A 17,279-nucleotide genomic window follows, 5' to 3' on the forward strand; every position below is an offset into this window, starting at 1 on the left:
AGGAACAAGGATGTGATTGTAAAGGAAAGTGCAAGACCAGTTAACAAGGGAAACAGAGTCAACCAGGACTTGCGCCCTCTTGACCAAACCGTTTTCTGGGTCTCCATTTTCTCCCACTTTCAATCTTCAATGGTGCAATAGGAAAATCATTTCTAATGTTAATTTCTAATTCTCAGCGCTTAGTCCAGTGTTCTGCACTCAGTAAGCGCTCAATAAATACGATTAATGAATGAATAATGCTACTGAAGGCTCACATCCCCACCACTAGCCCTGGCTGCTTTTAGGTTCACGGGCCCTGGCTCAGGCCACTGGGCTGAGCACTTCTGGTATTCTTTCCCGAGCACTCCAATGCTTCACACTCGAGTACTCTCCCAGACGTTCAGTACAATGCTTTGCACACTGCTCGATAAATACATTTGAATGAATGAACTCAGGAAGCGCTCACCACTGATGTTTTCAAGTGGATCACTCACCTCGAGCAAAGTCGGGGTTTTCTCTCATAACGTTCACGTTCTGACACGGAGAAAAGACAAGAAAAATCAGTATTTCACCACAGTTTGAGAACTCTGATCCCAGCTGTACCTGATGTCTTCCTATTTCCTGATCAGACCCACCAAAGTAGGAGTAGAACAGAGGCCGGGCCTCTGCCATGGAGGGTCCCAAGATCCAAGATGCTCATCAGAGCTTGTCTAAGCAAGACGTGCAGCAAATGTGCAACAGCTCTGGGTGGGCCTCCCCTAACCTTGGCTAGTAAAAATCACCCTGGGCCCAGGGGAAAGGGAAAATATCGAAACTACAGCTGTTGACCAGGGGGAGAAATAATAATTATGGTACCGTTAACCTTGGCTAGTAGAAATCACCCTGGGCCACGGGGAAAGGGAAAATATCGAAAATACAGCTGTTGACCGGGGGGAGAAATAATAATTACGGTACTGTTAAGCGCTTACCATGTGCCAAGCACTTTCTAAGCACTAGGGAAGATGCAAGTTAATCAGGTTGGACACAGTCCCTGTCCCATATGAGACTCACACTCTTAATCCCCATTTTATAAATGAGGTAACTGAGGCCCAGAGAAGTGAAATGACTTGTCTGAGGACACACAGCAGACATACGGCAGAGTTGGGATTAGAACCCAGGTCCTTCTGATTTCCAGGCCCATGCTCTATCCACTAAGCCACGCTACCTCTCTCGTCTGAGGGGAGGGAAGGAGAGATAGTTTTGAAGAAGCAGCGTGGCCTAGTGGAAAGAGCATGGGCCTGGGAGTCAGAAGACCGGAGTGACCTCAGACAAGTCACTTACCTTCCCTGTCCCTCAGTTACCTCATCTGTAAAATGGGGATTAAGACTGTGAGGCCCACGTGGGACTCGGACCGTGTCCAACCTGGTGATGGAGGTCAGCGATTAAGGTGGGGTAGGGTAAGTGCTTCGATCAGTGTCTAAGATCTAAATAGGATGAGCCCCTCTCAGCAGATCCTCTTCTTCTAGTCTCAGTTTCTCTTGAGTTTGGGCAGGATCGGGAGCGCCGGCCCCCGAACCCGTTCGCTGAGCGAGATACGAAGCCTGGAAGCCTCCATTCCTTGCTTCACCACTGACCCGCTGGGTGACTCACTGTAGGCACTTGGGCCTGCCTCGGCTGGTGGGTCTAGTGTTCTGCACAGAGTAAAGCGGTCAGTGTCCTGTGAAAACGGTCGCAGGGGTATTGGACCTTCAGATGAGCTTCAGGTCTATGTGCTCTGGAGGAAAGACACTATGGCCAGTGAAAAGATCTTTTTTTTAATCAAGAAGCAGCAAGGCCAAGTGGCAAGATCACAGGCCTGGGAGTCGAGAGAGCTGGGTTCTAATCCTCGATCCACCTCTTGCCCGCCGTGTAACCTCGGGAAGTCATCTGATTGGGCCTCAGTTTTCTCATCTGTAAAATGGGGATTAAATACCTGTTCTCCCTCACCCTTGGACTGCAACTAAATCCTGTGTGGAATAGAGACTATCTGATCTGACTGTACTGTCCTACCTCAGTGCTTAGCACCTTGGTGTGACACTTAACAGATATCACAGTTACAACTGTCATTGGTACCAGAGTAGGGATGCTTCTCGCCATGTCTGTCCCTTCGTAGAGAGCTGCGGTGTTCATGTCAGAATTCAGCGTGCAGAGCCTCGAGAAGGAAGACAACGCCATCTGCGGAGAAGAGAAAACCACGCCCAGCTAGAGTTAATACGGCCAAGGCTTCTGCTTTATGCACCAGGTGATGCAGTCTGGCCTTGCAGAGGGTGCTGCTGGCAAAACTGCTTCCTCTATTAAGTCCCGGACTAGATGCAGAGAAGCAGCGTGGCTCAGTGGAAAGAGTACAGGCTTGTGAGTCAGAGGTCATGGGTTCTAATCCCGACTCCGCCACTTGTTAGCCGTATGACTTCGGACAAATCACTTCACTTCTCTGTGCCTCAGTTCCCTCATCTGTAAAATGGGGACTAAGATTGTGAGCCTCACTGGGACAAGCTGATCACCTTGTATCCCCCCCACCCAGCGCTTAGAACAGTGCTTTGCACATAGTAAGCCCTTAACAGATACCATCGTTATTATTATTATGCAAGAAAATCGGGTTGGCCACAGAACCTATCCCACATAGGACTCACAGGCTTAATCCCCGTGTTCCAGATGAGGTATCCGAGGCACAGAGAAGTGAAGTAACTTGCCCACCGTCACAAAGTAGACAAGAGGTGGAGCCGGGATTAGAACCCAGGTTCGGAGGAGTGTTACAGCTGCTCCTTCTAACTTCACGCATGGATTTTGGGGCCACGGATGGATTTGGGGCCACTGACCTGCCTGTCATTTCTACATCATTCATCTCCTCAGTCGACATTAAGCAGCCAGCCCCCGGCTTCCCCAGAACTCTAGCTTCCGGTTGTCTCCGAGGCTCAAGGAAACCAGCCCCACATGGTAACCAGCCCTTCACAATGGTGGACTTGCACATTCAAGGGGCAGGAAGTCTGACTCTTCCTCCCAACCCAGGGTGCCAACTACATGGGGAATGTGGGTCTCCCGCCATTATTTTCTCCCTCCGTGAGGGTAATGATGCTATTTCCTAAGCTCTAAGTGCCAAGCGCGCTATTAAAGGCTGACATGGATACAAGATACTCAATTTGAACATGGTCCCCGTCCCATCCAAAGCTCACTAAGAGGGAGGGAGAAAGGGAATTTTAGCTCTGCTTCACAGATGAGGAAACTGAGGCACAGAGGGTACATCACCCACCCAGGGTCACCAAGCAGGCAAGTGGCGGAGCCAGGACCAGATTTCGCGTCTCCCAACTCACAGTCCCGCACTTTTTCCATTACATTTAACAAATGCCATAATTATTATAGTTATCTGTAAATTTTATGTTATAAATTATTTATTCATATTAATGTCCGTCTCCCCCTCTAGACTGTAAGCTCACTGTGGGCAGGGGGACATGCCTACCAACTCTGTTGAATTGGGGAGTATACTCTCCCAAGCATTTAGTACAGTGCTCTGGGCAGGGAATGTCTATTGTTATATTGTACTCTCCTAAACAGTACATTCTGCACACAGTAAGCACTCAAATATGATTGACTGACTGACTGACTGACGTTGGTCTGGTCTTGCTTACCTGGAGTCTCCAACAAGAGCTAAGAATTTCTTCATGAGGCTGAAAAGACTCCAAATCAGGTCTCTCTGTCTCATTACCCCTATTAAGCCCATCTGTCTCTTCTGAGCTCCATTCTATTGACTTCCCAATTATCTTTCAGTGACATCTATTGAGCTCTCACTCTGTGTGGAGCACTGGAGTACATTGTGTACACTGGGCAGAGCATTTGGGAGAGTGTGAGAGAGTAAGTAGGCCCAATCCAAGTAGGCCCAATCCCTGCTCTGCAGTTTACAGTTTAGAGAGAGACACAGATTTTAAAATAAACTACCTTCCATTTGAAAGGTTGGCACCCCTTGATCATTACCATCACTAAAGCCCCACAATGTGCCACTCAGAACCAACTGGACCACTCCCTGGGGAGCTTCCACAACCCGGCAAGACAGCGGGACAAGGGAAAATGGTGCCAAAGAGGGGGGGAAAAAAGACTTTAGAATCCTAATAAATGAATCCAGAAAAACGAGTGAAAACTAGGTACCTATGTTCCTCACGAAAGACCCAATAGATGGGTCTTATGAATTTTCAAGGGAAACCAACTCTTATTAGCAGAGGACCAAACCCCAGAGAGTTCAGCGTAAGGACTTACATCTGCATTCCTCTTTTCAGAAGACTGATGGGTTAGTATTGCAGACTTGTTCCGGGTCTCCTGCAACTTCCGGAGCTTTTCGAGTAGGAACATTTTATCTTTTCCCTCCTGTGGACAAAAAGGGGAATGGATTTCATTCTGCCCAGGGGTGCTTCTGTCAATAAAGAAAGGATTCAGAAATCTTCTTGGAAATAAAAAAAAAAATCATTTCAAAACCATGACCCATCAACCAGCTTTTCTCTTGTTTCCCTTCCTGGATTTCTGACTTCTCCCATGAACAGAGTCAGCCAGTGCAGCGACCCCAGGCCTCTCGGCTATTTTTCCTCTTTGGTCCTAGTTCTTGGAAGGATGGTTTTAGACACGGTTGGCTTCCAAGAAGCCCACTCCAGCGGGAGCCCGTCGTTCTTGACTCAGTTTCCACATGCCAGTCTGCCTCAGAGCGTGGCACACTAAACCAAAGAGCCCACCCACGACCGTATCCTGTTTAGAATGCCCCGGGGAGAAGGGAAAGACAAACATCTAACCAACCTAGAGAGGAATCATAGCCTAACCCATCACATTTCACCTAGGGCTAATGCTTGCATTCCCACGTCAACTCCATGACTCAAACTGTGAATAGATTAAAAAATGTGCAGTCTTTTTTTCCCCATCCCCACACAGCTAGTCTTATCTCTCCCCACTGGGGACTCATCGAAGAAATCATTTGATGGTAATTCCCCGATTAAAAAACACAAAACATGGCTAAGGAACTTGCGTTGATGATCTGTTCATGGAGAAGCAGGATCATGATCTTTCTTCCTTCGATTATTTGCAAGTAAAGATAAGTGATAATTCTGGAAAAGAGGAAGGACAAAGGAATGACAATAGTTGTGACTATGCTCTGCCAACCAAGAGGAGAGCTGGTGGCTATGGTGTGCTTGTTCGGAGTCCTGAATTGGAGGTGGGAATGTCTGACCAACGTGCAGGGCGAAACCCGCATTCAGGGCTTGCCTTAAGTGCCGATTGATTGCTCGGCTGCTACTGGTGAAGAGGGTCCACCAAAAAAGAGCACACTCTGAGAAACTACCGGAACGGCCTCCACCTCCCCCCGAGACAAAAAGAAAGGACTTTGGAGAAAAGCATGGCAGGGAATGTGTCTCTTTCTGGTTGTATTGTACACTCCCAAGCGCTTAGTACAGTGCTCTGCACACAGTAAGCGCTCGATCAATACGATTGAATGAATGTGTCATTCACAGGCCCTCAAGATTCCCAAGCTCTTTATCTGTCTTTTCAAAGCAGGGTCTTCCCATGATCACGCTGTCATGGCTTTCTTGCCCTACTTCCTTTCTGCCTCCACCCAACAGGCACTTACAAGACGAAGAGGCTGAGAATGAAGAAGAAGTGTACACTCGTGATTAGGTTGTGATAAATCCAGACGACCCACAAGGTACTGGGGTAGCGGTTTAGTGTTTCTATCCAGGTGGAAATCGTGTGGAAGATGGTATGCAAACCTTTGAATGGACCGCACTCTTCAGAAGGGTGTTTTCTGGGAAGAGCCAGAAAGAAAAGCAAACCTCTGAGACAAGGCCCCAAAGAAGAATCTATTCCGAACACTGTCTGTCACCCTCGGATGGCCGCATCCACCATCGAGGAGTCAGTTCCTCGTCTTGATAGGAAGAGGTCTGGTATCTTGTGGGGAAAAAAGAAATCCCCCCTCCTCCCCGCCCCTCCTCCCAAAAAGGAGATGAAGTAGGGTTCTCATCATCCACTGTGCTTGCTCGTGACCAAGGAAATTGGTTTGTCCAAAAAGGTGCCAATTGTGCAGGGTGCTGTCTCCTACCTCCAGACGGTGATGGCCAGGACACAGAGGACGCCAGAGAAGGATGGAAAGAACAGCAGGAAGATGAACAGAGTCATCATCTGAGAAGCCCGCCAAACTTTGCGTGGAGGCTGACAATTCATCATGAGACTGACCTGGAAGAAACAGCCAGCGGCTTTGCGAATCTCTTCCGTCACCTGTCCCTCCACCTCTGCCTCCCCCTCAGTCCCTTCCACCCACGTGTCCTTTCCCTGGCTCTGCTTGGAACTCCCTCCCACTTCACATCCAACAACTCACCACTCTTTCTCTCCCCATCTTCAAAGCCCTACTGAAAATTGCATCTCCTCCAGGAAGCCTTCCCCGACTAACTTCTCCCCCCACCCTATTCTCCCTCCCTTTTGCATCACCTATGTTCGTCTACCCCCTAAACACTGATACTCACCCTCTCCACCTCCGCTGCTTTCTCTATCTGTAATTCATTTTATTGTCTGCCTCCCCCCCAGACTCTAAGCCGATCGTGGGCGAGGAACAAGTCTACCGGCTCTAATGTACCCTCGTAAGTGCTCACTACAGTGCTCTACTCCCCTTCCTATCCATAAATGAATCAGTGGTATTTATTAAGCGCTCACTCATGCAGGGCACTATACTAAACACTTGGAAGAGAGTAGGTGGGCCTCAGTTCCCCAAACGCTCTCCCCTCCTGCAGCCTGTGAGTCACCAGACGCCTCCACTTTCCTCACAGTCCTCTTCACAACCAGGAGGACCAAGGTGCCCCATACTCTACCCACTAAGCCACGCTGCTTCTCTGGTGACTTGTGGAAGCCCCGAGTCCCTGGAATTCCATCCAGGACTTTGGAACTGCTTCCCTAAGTGGGCTCGGCCCAGATTCAACACCGCCCCCCGATCCGGGGGTGCTGGGGAGAAGAGGGCATCGCCAGGTGGCCTTCTCCTTCCTTCATTATCCCCAAAAGTGCCTCGGCATTCACCCTCGTGGTGAAAGGGGCCAGACAAGAATTCGTCTTGAGGCCTTTTCATCCGCACATTTCTCTGTTTCTGATCCAGAGCACTATGTGCTGATGGGGGAGGGACAGGGGGAACCTGACAAGCTGATCCCGAAGCCACTCACAGAGCTTCTCACCTTTTTGACGTAAAACAGGATGAAGAGGGTGATTATCTGGATGAGGGGTAGCAGAGGAGAGAAGAAGAGCCCAATCCTGGGTGAGAAAAAGTCTTATTTATAAAAGCCATTTGAGTAGTCGCTCTCACCGTTGACCCCCCCTTATTCTCTCCCGCTTCGTATCCCACAGACTACTGCTCTCACCACCTTCAAACCCTCAAAAAATCACAGCTCTTCCGAGAAGTCTTCCCCAATTTATAATCTCGCCTCCCCACCCTATTTTCCCTCCATTCTGCATCCCTACCCTCCCTACCCCCACAGCACTTAGATACATACCCTTACACTTCTTCGCCTCCCCTAGCAGCACCTAGATGGTAAGCTCTCTAAGGGCCAAGATTGGGTCTATTTCCTTAATTGTATTCTCCCAAACATGGAGCACAGAGCTCTGCCCAGAGTAAAAACCACCGACTGATCGATTGGGTGGCAGTCCCTTTAAACCACCCAGATGTCAGAAAGCAGTGTGGGAAATGTGGGCCTAGTGGATTAAGGATGGGCCTGGGAGCCAGAAGACCTGAGTTCTAACCCCAGCTCTGCCACTTTTCTTTTTTTTAATGGTGTTTGTTAAGCACTTACCACGTGCCAAGCGCTATTCTAACCACTGAGCTAGAAACAAGTTATTCACCTCAGACAGAATCCCTGTCCCACACAGGTTCACAGTCTAAGTAGGAGGGAGAATAGGTATTTCAAGCCCATTTTACATTTGAGAAAACTGAGGCATAGAGAAGTTAAGTGATTTGCCCACGGTCGCACCCCAGAGCTGGGATTAGAACCCAGGTCCTCTGGCTCCAAGGTCGGTGCTCTTTCCACTGGCCCACACTGCTTCTCTGTTGCGTGACCGTGGGCAAGTTCATTCATTCAATCATATTTATTGGGCGCTTACTCCGTGCAGAGCACTGTACTAAGCACTTGGCAGAGTATAATACAACAAAGTCATTTGACCTCTCTGTGCCTCAATTTCCTGAACTGCAAAATAGGGATTCAATACCTATTCTTCCTTCATCATAGACTGGGAGCCTCATGTGGGGCAAGGATTATATCCAACCTGACTAATTTCTATCTACCCCAGCATTTAGAACAATGCTTTGTACATCCTAAGTGCTTAACAAAGACCATAAAATCCCCCAAATCCCTCTGGAGGTGGGCCAGTTGATATTTACCTTCTAAGATACCCTGATTTATTTATGCTTTTTTAAAAAATGGTACTTGTTAGGCACTTAATATGTGCCAAGCACCATACTAAGCACTGGGATAGATATAAGATAATTAGGTTGGACACAGCCCCTGTCCCACTTGGGGCTCACAGTCTAAGTAAAAGGGAATAGGATTTAATCCCCATTTGACAGATGAGATAACTGAGGCACAGAGAAGCTAAGTGACTTGCCCAAGGAGGCACAGCAGTTGTGTTATTTTGAAACAAAAAAGATTTTTTCTCCTCACATGTATTTAATGAGAAACTCAGAAAGAAATACTCCAGTGATGAGCGGGACCAGGGTGGTTTGCTGAAGTCCCTTGCTATCAAAATAAACCCAGCAGGGGGAGTCAGGGGTTGCAAAACATTGTAATGGTGACAGAACCCAAATAATAATAATAATAATAATGATAATGTTGGTATTTGTTAAGCACTTACTATGTGCTAAGCACTTTTCTAAGCGCTGGGGGGATTCAAGGTGATCAGGTAGTCCCACGTGGGGCTTACAGTCTTCACCCCCATTTTACAGATGAGGTAACTGAGGCCCAGAAAAGTGAAGTGACTTGCCCAAAGTCACACAGCTGACCAGTGACGAAGGCAGGATTAGAACCCATGACCTCTGATTCCCAAGCCCATGCTCTTTCCACTGAGCCACGCTGCTAAAACCCACCCCTGGAGCATGGTTTATTTTGACACTAACCTCGACACTTCACTCCCTCTCTTTGAACAGCCTGAGGCTCGAAAAAGTTTGAAGTAACTTTTCAGAATGCATAGCAACCTCTGCTTACCACACCAGGGTCTGGGTATAGATCAGGTCCAAGACGTTTCTGGCAATGTCAAATTCCGGGACCCCAAGCCTCTTGATAAGGTGCGTGCCGACCATTCTGCCGAAAAAAACAAACATTAGGGATTCGGAGGAGCCAGTCGGTGCAGAAAAAGAGAGTTCCTCTAGACTAGACAATTGAAGATTTGCCCACCCACACTCCAACTGCCCTTGAGGTAGGAGGATTCACCATGGCAGTCATTGTAAAGGGTCCTGCTATGTGCCTGTTTGTGGGTCCTTAATACATTTTTACAATTCTGCCACTCATTTAGGGTATGCACGCTTACTTATATGCTTGGCTTTGTTCCATCTTCCCCCCCGCCTCCCCACACCCCAAGAGGGCTAGGGGAATTCTAATTGGTTTCCTGAAACTCCCAGAAATGACTAATTCAGTGCTCTGCTCACATCCTGATCGATGCCTTCTGGTAAATACTTGGATAAGCCAGGCTCTCTGGCTGCTTCTGCCCACCTCCTGATTCCCAAGTGCCCATGGGATGATGCTAAGAGGTAGGCAAGAGGTTTGTTTGCAACGTGACCTCCGAGTCTTTCGGCGGGGGCGGGGGTTGCCCGGCCGTCACTGCCTCAAACAAAAATGCATTTAGGAACACAATTAGGTCTCCCCTTCCTACCTTACCTCGCTAATCTACTACAATTCAGTCTGCACATTTGGCTCCTCTGACACCAACCTACTCACCGCCCCTCGATTTCACCTGTCTCTCACTGCCGACCTCTTGCCCACACTCTCCTTCTGGCCTGGAACTCCTTCCCCTTTCCTAACAGACCACCACTCTCCCCTTCTTCAAAACGCTACTAAAACGGTATCCCCTCCAAGGGAACTACCCTAAGGCCTCATTCCCCTATCTTCTTTGCCCTCCTCTCTGTGTCGCCTATGCTCTTGGCTCTGTAACCCTTAAGCACTTTGATACCAACACCACCCTCAGCTCCACAGCACTTTTGAACCTCTTCTTTTACTCTATTTCCCCTATCTGTATTTTATTTTCATGTCATTCTCCCCCTCTCTAAGCTCCTTGCGGGGAGGGAACATGTCTACCAACTCTAACTGTACTCCCCCCAAGCACTTAAGACAGTGCTCTGCATATAGTAAGTTCTCGGTAAATATCATCGACCGGTAGATCGATTGATTCTGGGGAGGGAAAGCAAGAGCTGGTCATCTAGCAGGAAGGGAACAGGGAAAGATTTAAAGTTTGGGGGTCAGGGGACCTACATTACAGTCCCAGTTCTGCCAAAGGCATCCTATGTGATTTTGGGCAAGACACTTACCCTCTTTAGGACTGTATTTCCTCATCTGTCCTTTCCCAAGTACTTAATATAGTGCACCACACCTAGTAGGCACTTAATAAACACTACCGATTGGGCGAGGGAGGATAAGAAATTTCAAGATCACAGGGAGTCTGGGGCCCAACCACAGAAAGGTGATCAACGAGGTTCCTGAGATTGGTTGAGGATTTACCTTCGCACATACTCCCCGACTAGGGAGTCCAATAATGAAAAGACAAAGTCCATCAGAAGAAGCCGGTAGATATCCTGGCCAATGATTGTCTCCCAGCACTAGGAAGCAAAGAAAAAAGTGGTTAAAGCGTGTTCAGCGTCAGTGATCCCCGAGCCATTCTCCCAGATCTCCAAACCGGGCACCCTATCCCAACCCCGGTCTGGTCCCAGAGACCCAGTGTGACAGAAATCGGGCTGCCCTTGGCTCTCCTGGGGGTCCCCATACTCAATAATTGAATGCAGGGACATCGGTCAACTCTGTAAAGAACATTCCATTCTAGGGAGAGTCTCATTATCTGGAGGCATGGTGGGGAGGAAGGAGAGAGAGAGAGCTTTCGCTGCATCTGTGATGAAAACAGGGGGTGGAAAAAGTAGCTTTCAAACAATATCACATGTCAAGTCTTAGTTATTCAAGACCTGCTTATCTCTACTTGGTTTATTACCAGGCTGCTTTCCTCTCTCTCCTCCTTCCTGCTGTTGGTCTTAGGATCTTGTCAAGTCTCATTAACCCTTCCACCACAGTGGGCCTGGGGAACTATAAGGAGTCATTTAAATCCAAGTTCTCTCTGTTATGGACTCTGGTAAAATGTGAGGGGAAATCAAAGCCACTGTTCAAATGGGGCCTGGGGCTTCCTGCAAGAGGGTCTCATCCCGGAGCTCTGCTACGTTTAATTCCTCCCTCTCTTGACTGCCAGGACCGTGAGAGGCAAGCTCCCAAATCAAGGTCGGATACCCTGTTCCCCAAATCATCCAGAGCTGTGTCCTCGTCAAGTAAAGGTGAGACTTATATGCTATATTTAGATCAAGTCAGAGGGGTTCCACAAGTGTCATGGCGAAGAGGCAGAGCGCCGCTCTAGGAGCCGGACGACACGGGTTTGAGGCCGAGCTGTGTCGCTAACTTGCCTTAACTTCTCTATACTTCAGTTTCCTCATCTGCAAAATGGGGATAACGACAACTGCCTTGTCTATCTCAAAGGGCTGTTGTGAGGGCTGAAATGTACTAATTAATGTGAGAACGCTTTGGGAATAAAAGCACCTTAGAAAACCAAAGTAGTATTTTACACTGATGGGAGAAAAATGGACTTGTGGACTCCTTGATGTCTCTGCTGCACCTTCAGACAACCACTCCCCCTCCTGCAACCCTCTTTAAACTTTCCCCTCCTTTTCCCCCCACCATAGCTTTAAAACTGTTCCATCTCCCCGCCCTCCCTTGCACACAGCCCCTCACCCTCTGCCTCCACCTACGGAGCCAGTGCCACACAAGAGGCTGGCGCTGTAAAGCCAGAACAGACGTGTTGTAAAGTTGAAACAGAGGGCGATAAAGGTATGAGAAGCAGCGTGGCCTAATAGTTAGAGCATAGGCCTGGGAGTCAATAGGATCTGGATTCTAATCCTGACTCTGCCGCTTGTCTACTCTGTGACTATGGGCAAGTCACTTCACTTCTCTGTTACCTCACCTCTAAAGTGGAGACTGAGATTGTGAACCCTCTATGGAACGGGGACTCGTATCTACCTCAGTGCTTAGTACAGTGCCTAGCACATAGCAAACACCTACATACCACAATCAGTAGAAGTGACAGTAAGTAAGATGTAAATTTAGAAATGTCGCAAGTGCCATTTGTAGTATCACAAAAGGTCTTAAGTCAAGGATTTCCTGAACTGAATGCAGGTTTCCAGACTCCCCACCACACCCCATATCTATTCACTTTTGTCTCATGTCTTGTCCTGTACTCTTTGCTCCTCCCAAGATAACTTTCTAGCCTCACATGGCCTACAACCTCCTACCTCCAACTCCCTGCAGGCAATGCCCTCCTGTTTCAAATCCACCAAACCATGTCACTCCCCGTATTTGAAGCTTCCTTAAAAAAACAATGATAATAATAGAAGTCGCTAAGTGCCCAAGTAGAACAAGACAATCAGGACGGACACAATTCCAAATGGGGCTCCCAGTCTAAAGGGAGAGAGGGGGAAAATGGGTGTTTTATCCCCATTTTCCAGATGAGAAAACTGAGACACAGAGAAGTTTAGTGACTTGCCCAAGGTCACACAGCACAAAAGTGGCAGAGCCAAAATTAAAACACATGTCCTCTGACTTCCAGGCCTGCGCTCTTTCAGCCAGGCAATGATTCTTCTCATAAAATTACTTCCAAGAGGCATTCCCTGACTAATTCCCATCTTTTTTTTTTTATCACGCCACCTCATCAGTCACTTTAGCATTAGAACTACACATGCTAAATACAAGGCAATCAGGTTGGACACAGCCCCTGTCCCACATGGGGCTCACAGTTTTGATCCTCATTTTACAGATGAGGTAACTGAGGCATAGAGAAGTGAAGTGACTTGCTCAAAGTCACACAGAAACAAGTGATGGAGTAGGATTAGAACCCATGACCCCTGTAAACTCAACAAATCGCATCTTTTGGCACTTTTTGTTGTTTCCCCCATTAGATTGCAAGTCTCTTGAGTGCAGAAACCATGACTTAGGAGCATAAAATAAACATCTAAGTGCCTAGTAGAGGGTTCAGCACTCTATAGTCATTCCAAAAATACTGCTGAAGATTGCAACCACAAAGCCAGAAACCCGTGCCTATACAGATTTGAAGCAAATGACTTCCAGCCAATACCAAAATATGTTACGATTTAATGTTTGCCAATCCCTTTTAGGTTTGAGTTAAAAGAGGCAGGACTGGGTTGCACTCTAAATAATAAACAAGCGATCTTGGGATTTCCTTTATTTTTTTTTAAATGAGCCTTGATTTTGATCTGCGCAAACACACCCATTGACTTCCCGCTAATGTTCTAGAGAGCCAGGTTGCAACTCAATCCTCCCCAGTTCATGGTTTCAGGTCTCTTTCAGTAATTTAAATCAAGGCACGGTGTTTTGAGAACCACAGGAGCTTCCTCGGCAAGTGAAGATTAAGAGATTTGAACCTAAGCAGCCGGGATTTTGAAATCTCACCTTTTCCTTCATTTTGGCCACCATGCTGAGCCAGTAGTAAGAAAGAATTCCGATGATTGATATCTTCAGAAAAATATTCCTGCAAACCAGAAAAAAAGCAGGCATTTTACTCATAGGGAAATCACATTTTATTCTGCCACATAAATGTGACTTCTGCATTATCAAGTAGATCTAAGCTTATTATTACATTTATAGTCTATTTTCCCTACCTGAAATTTAATACCTGTCTAGCCCTCTAGCAAGTTAAGTGACTTTTCCAAGGTCATACAGTAGGCAAGTGGCAAAGTCAGGATTAAAACCCCGGTCCTTCAGACTCCCAGGTCTGTGCTCTTTCCCCTAGGCCATACTGCTTCTCCTAGCAATTTTTTTTTAATGAGATTTGTTAAGTGCTTATTAAGTGCCAGACATTGTAATAACCACTAGGGTAGATACACAATAATCAGGTTGGACACAGCCCATGTCCCACATGGGGTTCACAGTCTTAACCTGCATTTTACTGATGACTGAGGCACAGAGTGACTTGCCCAAGGTCACAGAGCGGGCAAGTGGCAGTGCCAGGATTAGAAGCCAGGTCCTCTGACTCCCAATGCTTCCAGTTCACAGCCATTTTAGAATTTATGACTTGTCGCTTGCTTGCCTCGGCTGCTTCGGCTATAGATGTGGAAGAGACAGTTTGCTGGTCTTCACGGGCAGGTCCAGAGCAGGAGGGGAGCCCCAGGATACAGAGTGGAAAATGCAGGGAAGGACGGGAACATGGGAAGAGGGCAGGATGATGAGGGAGAGTGAAGGAAACGAGATAATTTGACCCTTTAAGCACAGCTACGATGACCTACGTGCTCCAGCCTGCGAGGCCTATCCTCCCTCTGAACCAGACAATGGCTATTGTATTTCATCAAGTGATTTCTGCCCTGTGCCAGGTCCAAGACTTCCTGGCTTCTCTCTTATGGGAAGTAGCTTCTCGATCCCTGTGGGGGTTAGAGGAGAAGAGCAGCTTGGCCTGGTGGATAGAACACAGGCCTGGAAGTCAGAAGGACCTGGGTTCTAATCCCTACTCTGCCACTTGTCTGCTGTGTGACCTTGAGCAAGTGGCTTCACTTCTTTGTGCCTCAGTTTCCTCATCTATAAAATGGGGATTAAGACTGTGAGCCCCATGTGGGACATGGACTGCGTCCAAACTGATTAGCTTGTATCTACCCTAGCCCTTAGGACAGTGTTTGACACATAGAAAACACTAACAAATATTATTTTTTTAAAAGAGCAGTCTACTCCTCGGGAGGGGGGGAAAAAAGTAATTGGGTGAAGGACTGCATAGAATGGCTTGTGGGTTTGATTAAGTCGAAGTGAATTTATTCATTCGTTTGATTTATTCAATCATATTTACTGAGCACTTACTGTGTGCAGAGCACTCTACTAAGCAACTGGGAGAGTACAATATAACAATAAGCAGACAAACCCCCTGCCCACAATGACTTTACAGTCTAGAGAGAGAGAGACAGGCACTAATATAAATAAATAAAAGACAGGTAAAGACAGAAGTGCTGCTGTGAGGCTGGGAAGGGAGGATGAATAAAGGAAGAAGTCAGAGTGCCGAGGAAGGGAGTGGGAGAAAAGGAAAGGAGGGCTTGGTCAAGGAAGGTCTCTTGGAGGAAATGTGCCTTCTGGAAAGCTTTGAAGTGGGAGGGAGCCATTGTCTTTCGGATATGAGGAGGGAGGGCCTTTCAGGCCAAAGGCAGGATGTGGACGAGAAGTCTCTGGCAAGGGGTTGGAGGGTTCACACTGCCTTCATCTGGTTGCCTTGGCTACCTGAAATGACTGCCAGACCACAGTGCGAAGAGAGTGCGGTGTGGAGGGGGGACGTGAAGGTGAAGAGGGATCCCAGAGGGAGCTACACTAAGGTCATGCCAGAAGCGATCGCCTCTGCGGCAGGGGCAGGGCCTCACTCCTGCGGACCTGCCAGACAGGTCCGAGCCCTTTGTACCCAGCCCAGCTCCACCTGGATAACAGCTGTCTCAGGGGCGGGGGAGGCTGAGGAGGACACTGAAGAGGCTGGAAGGAGGGAGGCCAGGGGCAGGGCATGGAGACTGGAGACTGTACTAAGCGCTTGAGAGAGTACAATAGAACAGATTCCCTGCCCACAGTGAGTTTACTGTCCAGAGGCGGAGACAGACATTAATATCAATAAATAAATCACGGAACAGATACCTACCTAAGTGCTGTGGGGCTGGGAGATGGGGCGGTGAATAAAGGGAGCAAATCGGGACAACCCAGAAAGGAATGGGAGAGTGGAAGAAAAGGAAATGAAGGCTGTGACAAAGAAGGCTTCGTGATGGAGATGGGCCTTCGACAACGCTTTGAACGAGAGGGAGAATAACTGTCTGTCGGATATGAAGAGGGAGGGAGTTCCAGGCCAGAGGGAGGATGTGGGCCAGGGGTTGTCGGCAAGTAGATGAGATGGCGGTACTAGGTTGGCATTAGAGAAGCGAAGTGTGCTGGCTGGGTTGTAGTAGGAGAATAGCAAGGTGAGGTAATAGAGGGCGAGGTGATTGAGTGCTTTAAAGCTGATAGTAAGGAGGTTCTGTTTGGTTTCTGACCCAGATCCAGAAGCAGAGACAGAAGCGGTGGCATCTCTTTCTCAGAGCCTATCGGGAGCTGTCAGCACCACTGCTACTGTCTCTAACTTCAGGCCTCTGTTCCTAAGACCCACATCCTGGGAACCCCTTGGAATTCTGCTGGTCAAGGGTATGGAATCTTAGCTGTAGGAGAATCGTCCTTCTTAGTCAAAGAAGACACTGCAGTCGGTGAAATTCATGTGTGCCTGAAGAGGTGCATGTTCTTATGGTATTTGTTAAGGGCCTCCTGTGTGCCAGGCACTCTACTAAGTGCTGGGGTAGTTACAAGATAATCAAGTTGGATGCAGTCCCTGTTCCACCTAAGGCTCAGTCTTAATTCCCATTTTACAGACGAGGGAACTGAGACACAGAGAAATGAAGTGACTCGTCTAAGGTTACGTAGCAGACAAGTGGCAGAGCCTGGATGAAAACCCAAGTCTTTCTGACTCCCAGGATCGTGCTCTTTGCGCTAGGCCACACTGCTTCACTGTGGGCAGGAGATGTGGTCTGCTTGTATCGTATTCTCCCAAGAGGTTAGGCGATTAGAATGTAAGCCCGTCGATTAGACTGTGAGCCCGTCAAAGGGCAGGGACCGTCTCTATCTGTTACTGATTTGTACATTCCAAGCGCTTAGTACAGTGCTCTGCACATAGTAAGCGCTCAATAAATACTACTGAAACAGAGAGAGGGAGGGAGGGGCAGGGAGATCCAGAGTGACCCCGTGGGTCTGGAGACCAGCAATTCAACCCCTTGCTCACAGAGTTCCACCTGCCAAACTTCCACCATCATTTTCTAAAAACAGTCCAAGGGTCCCCCCCATTCTCAAAGCCCTCCTGAAACCCCACCTCCTCCAGGAAGCCCTCCCCGATTAGCCCCCCCCCCGGTGGCATCCACCCTTAGCACTTTTGCACAATTACCGACCTCAGCACTTCCGTATTTAATTGCTAGATGGATCAGTGATATGTTTGGTTCT

General features: G+C 48.1%; 1 protein-coding gene across 3 annotated transcripts in view; it reads right to left on the reverse strand.

Moving 5' to 3' along the window:
- The window catches only part of TMC5 (transmembrane channel like 5), a 58,385-nt gene that overhangs the window by 1,225 nt on the left and 39,881 nt on the right, over positions 1 to 17,279 (reverse strand). For all 3 annotated transcript variants that reach the window (XM_029057590.2, XM_029057587.2, XM_029057591.2), the window contains 10 exons: positions 13,698 to 13,776; positions 10,701 to 10,798; positions 9,195 to 9,290; positions 7,179 to 7,254; positions 6,062 to 6,195; positions 5,594 to 5,767; positions 4,997 to 5,075; positions 4,243 to 4,350; positions 2,071 to 2,172; positions 474 to 513 (listed from right to left, as the gene is read on the reverse strand). In XM_029057590.2, coding sequence (XP_028913423.1) covers positions 474 to 513; positions 2,071 to 2,172; positions 4,243 to 4,350; positions 4,997 to 5,075; positions 5,594 to 5,767; positions 6,062 to 6,195; positions 7,179 to 7,254; positions 9,195 to 9,290; positions 10,701 to 10,798; positions 13,698 to 13,776 — 986 coding nt within the window. The remainder of the gene's footprint in view (positions 1 to 473; positions 514 to 2,070; positions 2,173 to 4,242; positions 4,351 to 4,996; positions 5,076 to 5,593; positions 5,768 to 6,061; positions 6,196 to 7,178; positions 7,255 to 9,194; positions 9,291 to 10,700; positions 10,799 to 13,697; positions 13,777 to 17,279) is intronic.

This window comes from Ornithorhynchus anatinus, chromosome 2 (assembly GCF_004115215.2).
Source record: "Ornithorhynchus anatinus isolate Pmale09 chromosome 2, mOrnAna1.pri.v4, whole genome shotgun sequence".
In the NCBI taxonomy this organism is placed as follows: Eukaryota; Metazoa; Chordata; class Mammalia; order Monotremata; family Ornithorhynchidae; genus Ornithorhynchus; species Ornithorhynchus anatinus.